At 48.4% G+C, this 13,863-nt stretch overlaps 1 protein-coding gene across 7 annotated transcripts in view; it reads left to right on the plus strand.

The window, feature by feature from the left end:
- The window catches only part of MGMT (O-6-methylguanine-DNA methyltransferase), a 292,476-nt gene that overhangs the window by 66,074 nt on the left and 212,539 nt on the right, over positions 1-13,863 (plus strand). For 4 of the 7 annotated variants that reach the window (XM_045361748.3, XM_065521612.2, XM_045361746.3 and 1 more), the window contains one exon: positions 4,817-4,953. The exons of 1 other annotated variant lie outside the window; for it this stretch is intronic. In XM_045361748.3, coding sequence (XP_045217683.1) covers positions 4,829-4,953 — 125 coding nt within the window. In that variant the 5' untranslated portion in view covers positions 4,817-4,828. Of the gene's footprint in view, positions 1-1,965; positions 2,250-2,682; positions 2,787-4,816; positions 4,954-13,863 lie in introns of those variants that run through there. 2 more of the 7 variants (XM_065521611.2, XM_045361747.3) reach the window with 2 other exon arrangements.

Consider the following 13,863-nt stretch of genomic DNA (forward strand, 5'->3'; position numbering starts at 1 on the left):
GGCTGGATTGCGATGGTTTCACTCCCGTCACGTTTTTATGCTATTGAAACTCACTTTTCTCACTGCCTGATTTCTGGCTTTTGTGGGTCCCTCCTGGTGTCTGTGATGCCCCCATTTAGTCTGCAGCCATCCCCCCACCTCTCTGGTGGCCCGGTGTGCACACCTGCTAGGTCAGCCCTGGGCATCTGGGCATCGCATCAGAGATGCTGCCATGTTCGGTGGCCTGGGACTTCTGTCCTGTAGAGGCCTCAGCCATTGCATTTTAGGAATCGGCACTAAACTAACGTCTACTGTTGCCCACAGAAGAACTGTGCCAAATGCTCTGGTTGTCTACAGGAAAAAAAGGTAGTATGCAGGTTTCAGCAGCGTATCCAATTCCATTTCTGCAGGCCTCTGTGGGAGGTTTGCTCTTGGTTGGGGGGGGCATGTTCCAGCTCATTGTCATGTTCAGGTGAAATGAGGCAGGCTTCATGTACCTCAATAATCAGCCGATTGGATATGGACAGGAGCTGGAATCTGTTGCTCATTTGGAAGTCAGATTCTGAACTCATTCATTATTGCAGTTATAAACTGGTTGCCTTTTTTTTGGTTCTTGGAATGATTTGGATGGAGCTGACCTGGTCCCCACAACTCCCTGCTTTGTGATTGATTCAGTGTGTTCCTGTGGCTTCAGGCCACCCTTGCTGGCCAGGGGAGCTGGTTCCTAGGGCTTGAGGCCAGCCTGCCCTTTGGCTGAGAGGCCCATGCCATGATGCTGGTCATGGCGATAGCACCGCAGGGCACAATCGGGAATGTGCCAGAGCTTTAGGGTCCCTTGGACCAGCAGCTGGGGTCCTTGGGCATTTCCTGGGTGGAGGTGCTCTCTGGGGTGCAGAGTTGGTCATTCCAGGGCAGGCAGTTCACTTGGCCACACCAGGTTTGGCTGGAAGGCTTCTCCACCGCATTCCCAGCCACTGGCCTCCCGAGTTTAGCTTCTTGTGGTCAGGACCCAGACCCTGATAACCTTGAGGACTCTTCTCTCTGGGAGGCTGTCGGGGCTGAGCTGTCTGTGGCCCTCCACCGCCCTGCTCCTTCCTCCGGGTGGAGGACACCCCATCCCGCATGCCCCTCCTTCAGCCCGCTGGGATTCACCCCCAGTGGCCTTCCCAGGCTCCTGCCCTTCTCCCTGGCCCTGTCTCTGCACGCTCCAATGTCTTCCCCTTTGGCTGATGCTTGGATTGGGGGTGAACTCAAGGTGTGGTCTGTGCAGAATGGCATGACAGCCCTTCCAGCCCTTCACAGTGTGTAGTACCTGAAGCCCGGGCCGTAGCCGTCTCGGGTTAGATCCTCAGAGTGGCACTGTCAGGTAGCGGAGTCAGGGGTCTTATTGATGAGAAAATAGAGGCTTGGGAGAGGAGTGGGCAGCTAGTGTCTGACCAGTCCCCACATGGGGCACTCCCCAGTCAGAATGTTTGCAGTGCAGCTGCAGGCACTGACATGGGCAAACCCTTCCTCTCCCAGGCCGCCCCTTCCTGCAGCTGCTTGGACACTGGCACATGTTGGTGGGCGTCAGCACCAGGGCTGGGCTCCTGCCTGGGACTCAAATCAGGAGCAAGTCCCACGGAGGCAGAGCAGCCGAGAATCAACGGTGGCCATAGCCACCACATCCTGTTTCCAGGGGCAACGGTGGCAACAGTGCCAGCTGCCATGCCTGCTGTGCCTGGTTGCCCCACAGATGTTTCCTGAAGCTTGATTTTGGCTGTGATTGGAGCGTGGCCAGTTCTGGTTCCTACTATTTTCTGAGCCTGCTCCTCCAGCCTTCCCAGAAGTTCTTTGAGTTGTGGAGTAGCCTTTCAGTAAACGGCATTTGTGCTTAAATTAGCCCGTGTCCGTTTCTGACACCTGCTGTTGAGAGTGCTGCCTGATGCAGGTGCTCGGGGCTGGCCACGCTCCCCACCTGAGTCCAGAGCCCGGCCCAGGCCTCCTGACTCTGACAGCCTGCAGCCTTGCCCGGACTGGGATGATAGAGCAGCAAACGTGGCTCCGTGGAGAACCACATTTGAGAGAGCAAAACCTAAGCTGGCCTCTTTACAGCCAGTCTGCTGGAAGCTTTAACCCACCGCCGTGCAGGGCAAGTTTCCAAGAAGTGGCGAGAGAACATCCCAATTTCTCACGCTGCCTCCAGAGCCCTGTTGTCTGAGCAGTATCTTCTGTGAACACACTTTGGGAAGTGCTGTCATGGATGCTTGGCCTGGATGGTGGTCACACTGGTAATTCAGTTCCACAACTATTTTATGAGCCCCTTGTGTGTGTGATGCGTGCTGTTCTTCAGGCGGTCCCGAGCAGAGCCGCCGGCACCCTGCCTGAGAAGCAGTGGCCTCGGGTGGTGGGAGATGTCTGCAGGGGCAGGGCTGAGGCTGGGGACCGAGATTGTGGCTCTGAGAAATGATGGAGATGGGAGAAGGGGAGGCAGTCACCTTGGAAGCAAGGGCGGGATGGCGGTGCTTTCAATGAGACTCGGGGGAGAGGGGCAGCATGCTCCAGGGGATGAGGTCGGAGCAGAGGGGGTTGGGTTAAAATGTTGATTGTGGTGGGAACAACAGTGATCCCCAAATCCTACAGAGCCTTTGGGAGGCCTGGTCTTTGCAGGTGTTCCCTCTAAACTCATGCCGACATTGTGATTTGGTGTGATTTACCCTACAGACAAAAACAGTTGAAGCACCGAGAGTGATCTTCTCACAGCAACGGGACAGTGGGTGGGAAGCCGTGATTTTCACCCCCTGCCTTTATCTGGCCTCTGCCACGTGGTAAGTGGAAGGCAGGTGGCTCCTTCCACAGGGCTCTTTGCCCTCCCGGGAAGCCTGGTTTTTACCCTTGAGGCACCAGGGAGGCTGCAGGGTGAGATGTTGAAGGAGTGTGATGTGGGCAGAGCCTCTCCGATGGGGCATGGTTTCCGGCACATCCCGTATCCATATCCTGAGGCGATTGATTGGGATCCGGTTCAAATCCCTGTCAATCTGCACAGAAAAGGGGAGGTTGTAGAGACAGCTCTGGAGTGTGACGGTTTAGGATTGAATCTTGAGAGTAATGCTTCTAGAAAACGCTTGTGTAGTTTGGGGTCTGCTGCCCGACCTTGCTCCCTTTAAGGGACGTAAATGCACCTCTCTCTCGTTCTTGGAAAGACAGATGAGAGAACCAAAGTGTGGCCTTAGAAGCATGTGGAAGACACAGAAAGGGAAGATCAGCTGGAGGGCTGGTGGAGGCTTTCACAGGAGAGGAGACCAGGCAGCAAGGTGCCCAGCAGACAGGCAGGGAGGGGGTCTTCAGTGAAGGCGCAGAGATTTGAGATGCATGCGTGATTCACAACCGCTTCAGTGTGGGAACAGAGTGGGAAGGTGCCAGTGAGCGGCCCTTCCAGGGGTCATCAGGCCTTTTCTGTAGAGGGCTGGAGAGTCAGTGTTCTGGGCTTGCAGGGCCACATTGCCTCTGTCACAACTGCTCACCTCTACCGCTGCAGCACAGAAGCAGCAGGAGACTGTGTGTAAATAAATGAACACAATTGTGTCTCAATAAAACTTTATTTACAAAGACAGGTGCAGTGAGTCAGATTTGCCCCACGGGCTCTAGTTTGTTGCCCCTGCTCCAGCCCCTTAATGTAGGGAGCCCTTGCTTTGTTGTTCTCAGTGAGCTTTGATTGCTGGTGATTGGGTTGGAGTGGGAAGATCCCAGGTGTGATGGGAGCCATGAGGACGGCCTTCCTTAAGTAGCCACGAGCTGCTGTGGGTCTTCCTGGGAAGCTGTGGCAGTGAGAGGACAGAGCTAAAATAGCAAGAGCCAGTGCCTGAGGAGGCTGAAGAGGGAGGATCGCTAAAGCCCATGGTTCAAGACTGCAGTGAGCTAGAATTACACCACTGCTCTCCAGCCTGAGCAGCAGAGCAAGACCCCATCTCTAAAAAATAGAGAAAGAAATGTACAAGTGTAAAGGTAGCCTATGGATGTGTTCCCCCGTATTCCTCAGGCTCTGCTCTTCAGCCTCCTGAGCAGCTGGAACTACAGGTGTGTGCTATCACACCCCGCTAATTTTAATTCTTTTCGGACAGGGTCTTGCTACGTTGCCCAGGCTGGTTTCAACTCCTGAGTTCAAGTGATCCTCCTCTCTCGGCCTTCCAAAGTGCTGGGATTACAGGCATGAGCCACTGCGCCCAGCCTCTCGGCCTTCTAAAGTGCTGGGATTACAGGCATGAGCCACTGCACCCAGCCTTGTACATCTCTTTAAATGTAAATTAAATGTGCTCTCCACAGCACATTTAATTTACCCCCGCATTGCTCATCCTCTCGGGCTGGCTCCTAACACAGGTGTCGTGGCGTAGGTGCTGAGTTGAATCTTTCTGTAAGTCGTTGCATACAAGCTTCATTCTAAAATGTACTTTATTCCAAATATTGAACAGTTTGTCTTTGGGATTTATTGTTTATGGTAGTTGTTTTATTAATTGTTTTAGTAAAACAAAGTGAGCTTAGTTGTGGGTATTATTTAAAAGGAGCTCTTACCAGGTCAGCTTCCTTCAATGACGCATTGGTTTAACATAAAAAAGAAGAATCGGGATACAGTAATTTTAGGAAATAACAGGAGATTGTAGTATTGGTTGGCTGCTCTAGGTAATTGTGGTAATTTTCTGTCTTCCCGGTAACCATATTGTAGAAATGACGCATCATATGATTCCAAAAATTAGGAAAAAGCTTTGGAATATATTTTGTGTCTTAACCAGTACTTCTGTTGTGTTATATATACGACCAGCCTCTTCATATACACTTTGTCTTAAAAACTGTTTCTGTTTAGGTACTTGGAAAAATGGACAAGGCCTGTGAAATGAAACGCACCGTGCTGGACAGCCCTCTGGGGAAGCTGGAGCTGTCTGGTTGTGAGCAGGGTCTGCACGAAATAAAGCTCCTGGGCAAGGGGACGCCTAAAGCTGAGTAAGTACGAACCTGCATGATCCCGTATACTGCACATGCTGAAGCGGCTGAGGAGTATATGTGACAACTGCTTGTTTTCCATCGATCACAGGGTAACACATAGCCTTACCCCCACAACCGCAGCCACGAGCCTGTCTCTCAAAACAGCGTGCTGCGATGGCTCCTGCATTTGCAGCTTCCCTGTGTGTTGTCCAGAAGCCCTCCGCCTCCGATGAACCCAGGGCCATGCCCTTCATACCCTTTCATTAGTAGCTCCAAGATGTTTGATTAATGTGTATGTTTACAGAGGAGTTGGTTGGTGATGAGCATTGAACATTTTGGTTCTTCAGCATATGTCTCTAGAAATTTAGAGACAGGGAGATACAGGATTAATCTTGATTGAAAAAAAAGAAAAATCCAGACCAGGGTTCCCTGTTCCGCCAGAGTCTGCCAGGTGACTTTCATACTAGGACTGCTTGATGTTCTGGAATTCCTTAACCAGGAGGCCCACTTGCCCTCTGAAAGCCGTGGTCAGACCCTTGGCGCGGGTGTGGCTGAGGACAGCCCTGCCTGGGGAAGGGCCGAAAGCCCCTTTTCAGCATGGCTTTAGGGTCTTGTCATTTCTTAAAGCGTACGTGTCTCTGTTTTTGTGAACAGCTCCCACTGTATTTCTCTAACTGCAAAAACAAAAAATGTAAAGCACTCCTTAATGTTTTGCTTTGAAATGTAACATTTAATTTCCTCCGTTCATTCTATTAAAATTGTAGGTCTTGTTATTTCTGACAAGAAGAAAAAAAACACCCACTCCTATGCTTGGTGTTTCTCTTAACTGGCTAATAAACACAATGCCAAGAACATTAGATAAAGAAAATACATAAGAAACATAAAAATTGATTTTAATGGACCCCTGTCAGAGACAGCCGTAATGAGCACAAGTGCAGTCATAAATATCAGCACTCACCTCTGCTGTCGAGATTTTTCCTGTAGAGCTGCACGTTACAATCAATATAGTCTTTTTGAGACCAAAAAATAAGCAAACCTTTGAACTATGTGAATACACTCTTTTCAATTTCTATGAGAACCATCTGGCTATAGTGTTCAGAAAATCACAGGCACCAAATAATTTGTAGGGGAAAATGTCATTTTGTCTTTTAGCATGTTCAGTTGCACAATAAATCATAGAAATTATGTGTTGGTTTTTTTTCTTTTGGGAAAAAGTAAAGGTACAAAGTGAATTTGGGGAAGAAAAAGGAAAACAAAACAAAAACAACAAACATTGTAAGATATGTTTAGTTAAATGCCCATTGTGGATTATGCAAATAGGATGAAGAGGCTTAATTTTGAATTTCTACTTTATGAACTTTCTGAATCAAGTTAGGATCAGGTTCAGGTGTAACAACAGCCCTGAAATAATGCTGACTCCTGAATACGATCTGGCTGATTGCTCACTTGAAGACACACCTGTAGACAAACCGTGGTAGCTGGGGCTGTTGCCTTCATGGCTTCTGGGAACTTGGGCTCCTCTGAGCTTTCCTCTCGGGGTCTCCAGATGGTGGTCCCTTCCCTGGTGCTTCAAGACGGCGCTGGGCCCAAGCCACAGGTAGGGGAGAAAGAAAGGAGGAAGTGTCATATATGGGCTAAAATTAGGTGTACTGTGAGTAAGGAAGGAGTGGGATTTGGGGGGCAGCCAGCAGTGTTAGTGTGCACAGTTAATTTTGGTGGGGGGAGCATTTAAAAGTTTGAGAATAGTATATAAAACTATATGAATATTCAATTAAGTTTAACATTGTATCATTTTTTAAATTTAGGTAAAAATTACATAGAAGACTTAAGATTTCAAGTGTACAATTCAATGGTTTTTGACAAAAGCATACAACCATATAACCACCACCGAAGACATAGAACATTCAAGATACAGAACATTCCAGAAAGTTCCCTTGTGCCCCCTTAAGTCAGTCTTCTTTGCGAATTTTTGTTTCCATTTCTCCTGAGTAAATTCCTGAGTGTGGAATTGCTGGGCTGGATGGCAAATGCATGTTTAACTTGACAAGAAATTGCCAAAACTTTCTTCAGAGCAGTATCATCTTAAATTTCCACTAGCAGTGTGCGTTTCAGTTACTCCACGTTCTTGGCAGTACTTGGTGGTGTCAGTTTTTCAGCTTTTAGCCATTTTGGCTGGTATAAAGTATTATCTCATTGTGGTTCTAATTTGCACTTTGCCGATGACTTATCCTGATGAAGTCTTGGCCATTCCTGTGTTTTCTTTGTGAAATATCTACTCAAGTCCTTTGCCTATTTTTTATTTTTTATTGTTTTAAGATGGAGGCTTGCTCTGTCGCCTAGGCTGTAGTGCAGTGGTGCAATCTCAGCTCACTGCACCCTCCACCTCCTGAGTTCAGACAGTTCTCCTGCCTCGGCCTCCCGAGTAGCTGGGATTACAGGCGCCCACCACCTTGCCCGGCTAATTTTTGTATTTTTAGTAGAGATGGGATTTCACCATGTTGGTCAGGCTGGTCTCTAACTCCTGATCTTGTGATCTGCCTGTCTTGGCCTCCCAAAGTGCTGGGATTACAGGCGTGAGCCCCTGTGCCTGGCCACCTTTTGCCTATTTTAAAATTAGAGCTTTCTTGTTTGTGTGTTTGTTGTTGTTACTGATTTGTGGTTCTGGTTAGGAGACTTTTGTCACATGCATGTATTGTGATGATTTTCTGACAAGCTGGAGGTCTGCTTTTTTGTTTTTCTAATAGTGTCTTTTGATGAGAAGAGGTTTTAAATTTTGAACAAGTCCATATGTCTTTTTTTCCCCTTTTGTTTAAGACTTTTTGTGTTCTCTGTAAGAAATATTTGCCTACTGTAATTTCTGAAATTCATTCTCCTGTAATTTCTTTTAAAAGCTTTGTAGTTTTTTTTTTTTAATGTTTAGATATGTGATCCATTTTGAATTACCTTTTTGTGAGGTATAGAGTTTATTTTTTCCCTGTAGCTATTTAATTGTTTTAGTATCATTTGTTGGAAAATAAAAATTGTCTCTCTTCTTCATTGAATTACCATCATTTGACCATGGGTGTGTGAGCCTGTTTCTAGTTTTGCTCTGTTTGGTTCAGCCTACCTTTGCCTGTTCTGTACCCGTTCCACACTGGCCTGGTTAGGTAGCTTTGTGATACATGTTGATGCCAGGTAATGTGAGTCCGTGAGTCCTCTAAATTTATTTATTTTTAAATCATTTGGCTTCTGCGTCTCTTAAGTTTGCATATTACTTTTAGAATTCAGGTGTAAATTTCTGCAGTGATTCTTTTTGGGATTTCGATTGGGAGTTCATTGAACCTGGGTGTCAATTTTGGAAGGTTGACGTCTTGGTATTGAAGGCGTCAGTTCCCGGCTTCGACTGGCATCTGCATTTGTTTACGTTCTTTCATTGTCCTCAGCAGCATTGGATGGTTTTTCTGCCTGGAGGCTTTGCTCATCTGGCAAACTCCATTTCTAAATACTTTGTTCTTGATGGTATTCTAAATTAGGTTGAAATTTTTTAACCTTTTAATTTATTGCTGCTTGTATTTAACAACTGACTTGTATGTTGATCTTATATTCTGGAATCTTGACTCATTCATGTATTTGTTCCAGGGTTTTGAGATTGCTTAGGATTCTGTATAAAAATTCATGATGTCTATGAATAAAGACAATATGCATCTTCCTTTCTGATCTTTATGCTTTTAATTTCTTCTACTGAGCTGTCCAGAACCCTCCAGGATGACCAGTGAGGGTGGCGACGACGGACGTCCTCCCTGGTTCCTGGTTTGGGGAGCTTGCAGGATTTCACCAGTGAGGGCTCATACTCCCCATTTTGGGTTTCGGAGGCATCTTCCTCACTGGGTGGAATTTTGTCAAGTGATTTTCATGTATGCGTTGACAGAGTCATGTAATCTTTCTCCTTTATTCTTTAAATTTGGTAGAATAAATTTTTAGAATTTTAAACCAGGTGTATACTTTTCTCTTTTTTTGGTAATATCTTTGTCTTGTTTTGGAATTAGGCTCATTCTGCTGACAAATCAGTTTGGAAGCATTCCCTGTTCTATTTTCTGAAAGAGTAAGGGTTGGATTGATATTACTTTATCCCCAGATTGTGAGATGAATGCACCTTGGACGCCATCTGGGTCTGGTGTCAGAAGTCTTCTGTGAAGCTTCCTGGTTTAGTAGAATTGGGTGCTGCCTTCACTCATCTCGGGGTGCTCCCCCTGGAGCCATCTGTGCCCTGTGTGGCTGCTGTCCTCTGGTTGCTGAGTGACAGTGACTGCCGGGATTTGGGGCAGCGTCCTACTGGCTCTGGCCCCTGCCCTCACCTTTTCCGAGTGCCTCTGAGTCCCAGGGTGGTCCTTGCTTCCTCTGAACGGGTGTTTCTTTCTTTAGTAGATAAATTACAGGTTGACCGTTGGGCCTTCTTCAGTGACGTTGCATCTGTGCTTCTGTACAAAGTGTGTTTCCCGCTCCCCAGGTGAATCCATTTTCCTGTGTGTGGCTTCGCGCGGGGACCAACGACTTCCTTGCCTAGTTACCTTTCCCTCCCTAAAAACGTGTGTGAGAAGCACATCCGTTGGGAAAGTGGCATAGTTTCCAAAAGGGAAGCAACATAAGCTGCTTTTAAGTTAGTTTCATAAGTGCCTGACAGTATCAGGTTTCTGTGAATGCCATCACATCCAGGAGCGCTTGGCCTCTGCCAGAGCGGAGCAGCTCCCCCGCGCCATCTTCCCGCGGCTGCAGAGCTCTGACCTCGTCAGATTCCCTGCAGTGCCCACAGTCTAATGAGAGGGGCCAGGCGGTATGTGTTTATTTTTCTAATGTTATTTTGGGGCTTGTTTAGTTTTCCATAATGTTGATTGCCGTATTTGATTACTTGAAAAAATGGACCATATCACCCTGGGTCATACTTAGATTACAAAAATAGTAGCAGTAGGACTTCTAGATCTTGGATGCTGGGGAGCTGAGGGGGTTCATCTTTCACTTACCAAGGGCTTACCCTTGTTTTTCATTCTTTTGTTTTTTTTCACATAAACCTTTTTTCAGAAAAATATAGGAATGTAATACTGGAAAAGCTGAAAGAGTCCAATCCAACTAAAGCACTGTAAAACTTTCTGTATTTGGGAAAATGTGAGGACTACACACAGTCTGTCTGCTACTGCAGAGGCTCTTTTTCTGTCTTCAGGGTAGGGATCCGTTTGCAGGGTTGGTGGGTCTGCTTTTGGCATCTGGCCCAGCCAGCCCTTGGGTTGAGGCTGGGTGGGGCATGCAGGTTGGGCCTGACCCTCTTCTGAGCACCTGGCTGGCTGGACAGATAGGGGCTCCAGTCACCAGCGAGGCTGGCCTGGCCCTAGACCCTCTGGAACGTGAGAACGTATCCTGCAGGGCCTCTGTGTTGAACCTGGGAGGGGAGTTGTCTGATGACATTGGATGCCCTGTGAGATTCTGCCCTTGAAACATGCCCTGTGGAAAGCGTGAAGATGCCTTTGAGCTTCCCGAAGGCAGCTGCAGCAGGAAGTGACCTGCGTTTTGCCTCTTTCCCACTAATCTCTAAATATGTTCAAGAACTCAGTCGACCCTCAGCAGTGCATGGGGTCCCGGCTGGCTTGGTATGTGCACCTGCCGAGTCCGTGCTGCTGCTTATCCCCGCGGCCCCTCTGTGCAGGTCGGTCTGACCGGTGCCAGTCGGATGGTTCCTCAAGGTCCACGGGCCACGAGAACCTTCCTGGGAACTTCATGAATTCGTTTTTTCTGACAGATTGGGAAATTAATACAGACACTTGCCGCATTCACGTTATTATAATTGATCTTTCAAGGAGGAGAAGAAACTGTTCTTAAGGACAAACACTCAGAGAAGCACTCCCAGTAAAAATAACATCCAAAAAAACGCGCTCTGTAGGACTTTTACCTGCGGCAAGTTCAGCTGTCTCATTGCTTTTCCTCAGTGCCGTGGAATAATGATTTGTGTTGTATGTGCTTAAAAAATGTAATTATTTTACTTTACAGAGTGTTCCTTAAGGAGGTCTCTTGAGTCAAATAAGCATGTTTCTGGGAGGAAAACTTGCCAGGCGCTCCTTGGCTTTATAGAAGTCGTCTGTTTTTCAAAAACGAGTGGCTGAGTGCCCTGGCGAGCCTGGAACCCCTTGTTCGCGCCCCCGCTGGCTCTGCCATTCCGTGTTGGTGAGGCCCGTCCGTGCTGACGGATGTCGCCTCCCGTTTCTGCCTGAGAGGGGTAAATGATCAGTGGTGGATAGGGAGTTCCTCTTGTGCCTTATGTTATCAATAACACAAATTGCGCGTATACTTCACCCCATGCTAAACATTTATAGTGCAGTGTCCTTTAGAAGCCAGACAGTGGCCTCGTCTTTCAGGTTGATGGTGGCCTCGTCTTTCAGGCTGATGGTGGCCTCGTCTTTCAGGCTGATGGTGGCCTCGTCTTTCAGGCTGATGGTGGCCTCGTCTTTCAGGCTGATGGTGGCCTCGTCTTTCAGGCTGATGGTGGCCTCGTCTTTCAGGTTTGACGGCTGAAGAGACAAGACAGGAAGCCACGGTGTTTCTCCGCTCCACAGGTCCTTGTGATGAATTCTTATGGTCTGTGATGAGAGGGTGCGATGGGGGTCAACTGCGGGCCCCCGGACACACAGTGCTGCACGTGGGGCCTGCAGAGGTGTTAGTGCAGCCTGTGAAGTAGCAGCTCTTGGACCTTAGTAAAATATAGGGAGGCAGCATAATATGCTTTTAAGTGAGCGTATGGCGTGAAAACCCTGCCGTTGCGTGATGGGAGGCAGGTTCTGCACACTGAGCCTTCTGAGTTGTGAATGATGAAGTTCGCTGTGCTCCTCTGATTGGCAGCTGAAAGGGCAGGTCAGAGCTCCTCTCTACAGCACTGCCGAGAATCCCAGGCTGTGGAGCACCGGCCCGTCCACCCCAGGACAGTGCTGCCTGGCCATAGAAGAGCGAGGTTCCGTGATGCACTGTGAAATTGTTGTATGGTTTCTGATCTAGAAAATCAAACCTGAACAATGCACGACCTCACCAGCTTCTGTGCTCTTGACATTTTCTCCCCGCAGCTGGTTCTGTGCTGACCTGGGGGCAGAGTAGACAGTGGTGGCAGCCAGGTGGATGGTATTTAAACAAGTGTCACTGAGATTCAGGGTCCTTATGTTCTGGACTCATCTAAGGGAAAAAAAAAAGCAATGCAAAAGTTTTATTTCTGTCAATTCTGTAACTGTGTTACAAGGAGACAGAGATGACAAATGTGTGTGCCTGTGTCCATGAGTCAGAAGCAAACTTGTTCATTTAATTTTAAGTCTGCCAGGAACCTCTTGGAAGGAAGAAAAGAATGGGTGAATGATAACTACAAATATCTGAGTTCAGAATATGAACCAAACTGTCAGAGCAAAAGATTTTTTAGGTTTCCAACATTTGGAATAAAAGAGCACTTTAGAGTAACAGGTAAATGGGTTAATTGAAGCAGAGAGAGGTGGATGTTTCTGCCTGTCTGGCATGTTAAAATAAAACCCCTTAAATCCCTGCTCTTAACAATAAGTTTCCATTTCAGAGTCACTGGGCTTCACCGCTGTTCAGCTCTGCTTGTGAAGGGAGGGCAGCTTTTCCAGAGAGATCATGCCCCTCTCTCCTTTATGTGGCCACAGAGAGCCTTTCTCTGTTTTCATGAGGAGGAAACACGGAACCTTGGCACAATCCAGTTCTCATCAAGAATTACATCGTGTGACTTGCAGGCCGGGGGAGGAAAGATCCCGGAAGTGGCAGCCACCGGATAGGCACGTTGCCGCCACAGGCAGCATCGGCGTCTGTTCAGGTTTCAGGAAGGTCACTTCTTGGCTCAAATCCCTGGTGTTTCCAGGTTGTCTTCAGACTGCGGCTTTCACCCTCAGGAAGCCCCAGCATGGCCTTGGGCCCAGCTTAGAGGCTTGTGGGGTTTGGGTGTGGCCCTGTGCACAAAATCCTGTCTCGGATTCGTAATCTTGCAACAGCCAACCTTGATGGGATTGGCCAAGATGACAGTGCCCTTTCTTGATGGCCCTGGCGCCCTGCGGAGTTGGGCCCTGGCCCTCACTGCCCTGCTGCATGGGTGGGCCACGCCTCTCCTGCTGATCAGCGTCTGTTGCGAAGAGTCTGGCCCTGCGGACCCCGGCCCCGTGTCTGCACCGGGCTTGCATTGCCTGCCTTTCAGTCCCCTCACCTCATGGCAGTTTGCTGCTTCTAATTAGTTGTGGTCTTGAAAAGCTGGTGAACGGGCTTGTCCACATTGTATGGGAAATGAGGCTCAATGAACCCCTGTGAGAAACGCCAAGTGTGGCATTTCTGACAGTATCCCACAGAAACATCTCAGAGGCCATTTCCGTTTCCTCCTGGAGTCTCTGTTTCTCCCAGAAGAGGTGGCGTGGCCAGGGGTCAGGCAGATGCCAAGGAAGTGGAGACTTGGAGGGACTGGCACCTGTGGAACAGCCCCTGCTTCGTCTGTCTGGCCTGGTGGGAGGAGGTGTCCTTCCGTCACTGCACTTCATCCTCGGGACCCCTCTGTGAAGTTGTTGGCATTGATGTCCCTTTATCAATAAGAGAAATGGAGATGGGGTGAGGGATGGTGGGTTACAGGGTCCTGGGGAAGACTTGGGGGAAGAAGTGGGTATTCCCTCTACTTAGCTGAACTTGCATTAGAGACTACCACTCTGGGGGTGACCATTGTTCTCCTGTGAAATCCTCTATGACTCTTGTCTGCAGTTGAGGGAGCCTCTGAGACCGTCCTGATTGGGGCTTGGTCAGTAGGAACTCAAGTCAGTGTTGTCCTGGGGCCTGAGGGCCAGTGTCCTCCAGGTAATGTCAGATTTGGAAGTTCAGGCTCAGCACTGGGTTTGTCCTCGTGATATCACTCGCCTACCGTACACATGGAGTCAT

Source organism: Macaca fascicularis, chromosome 9 (genome assembly GCF_037993035.2).
Source record: "Macaca fascicularis isolate 582-1 chromosome 9, T2T-MFA8v1.1".
In the NCBI taxonomy this organism is placed as follows: domain Eukaryota; kingdom Metazoa; phylum Chordata; class Mammalia; order Primates; family Cercopithecidae; genus Macaca; species Macaca fascicularis.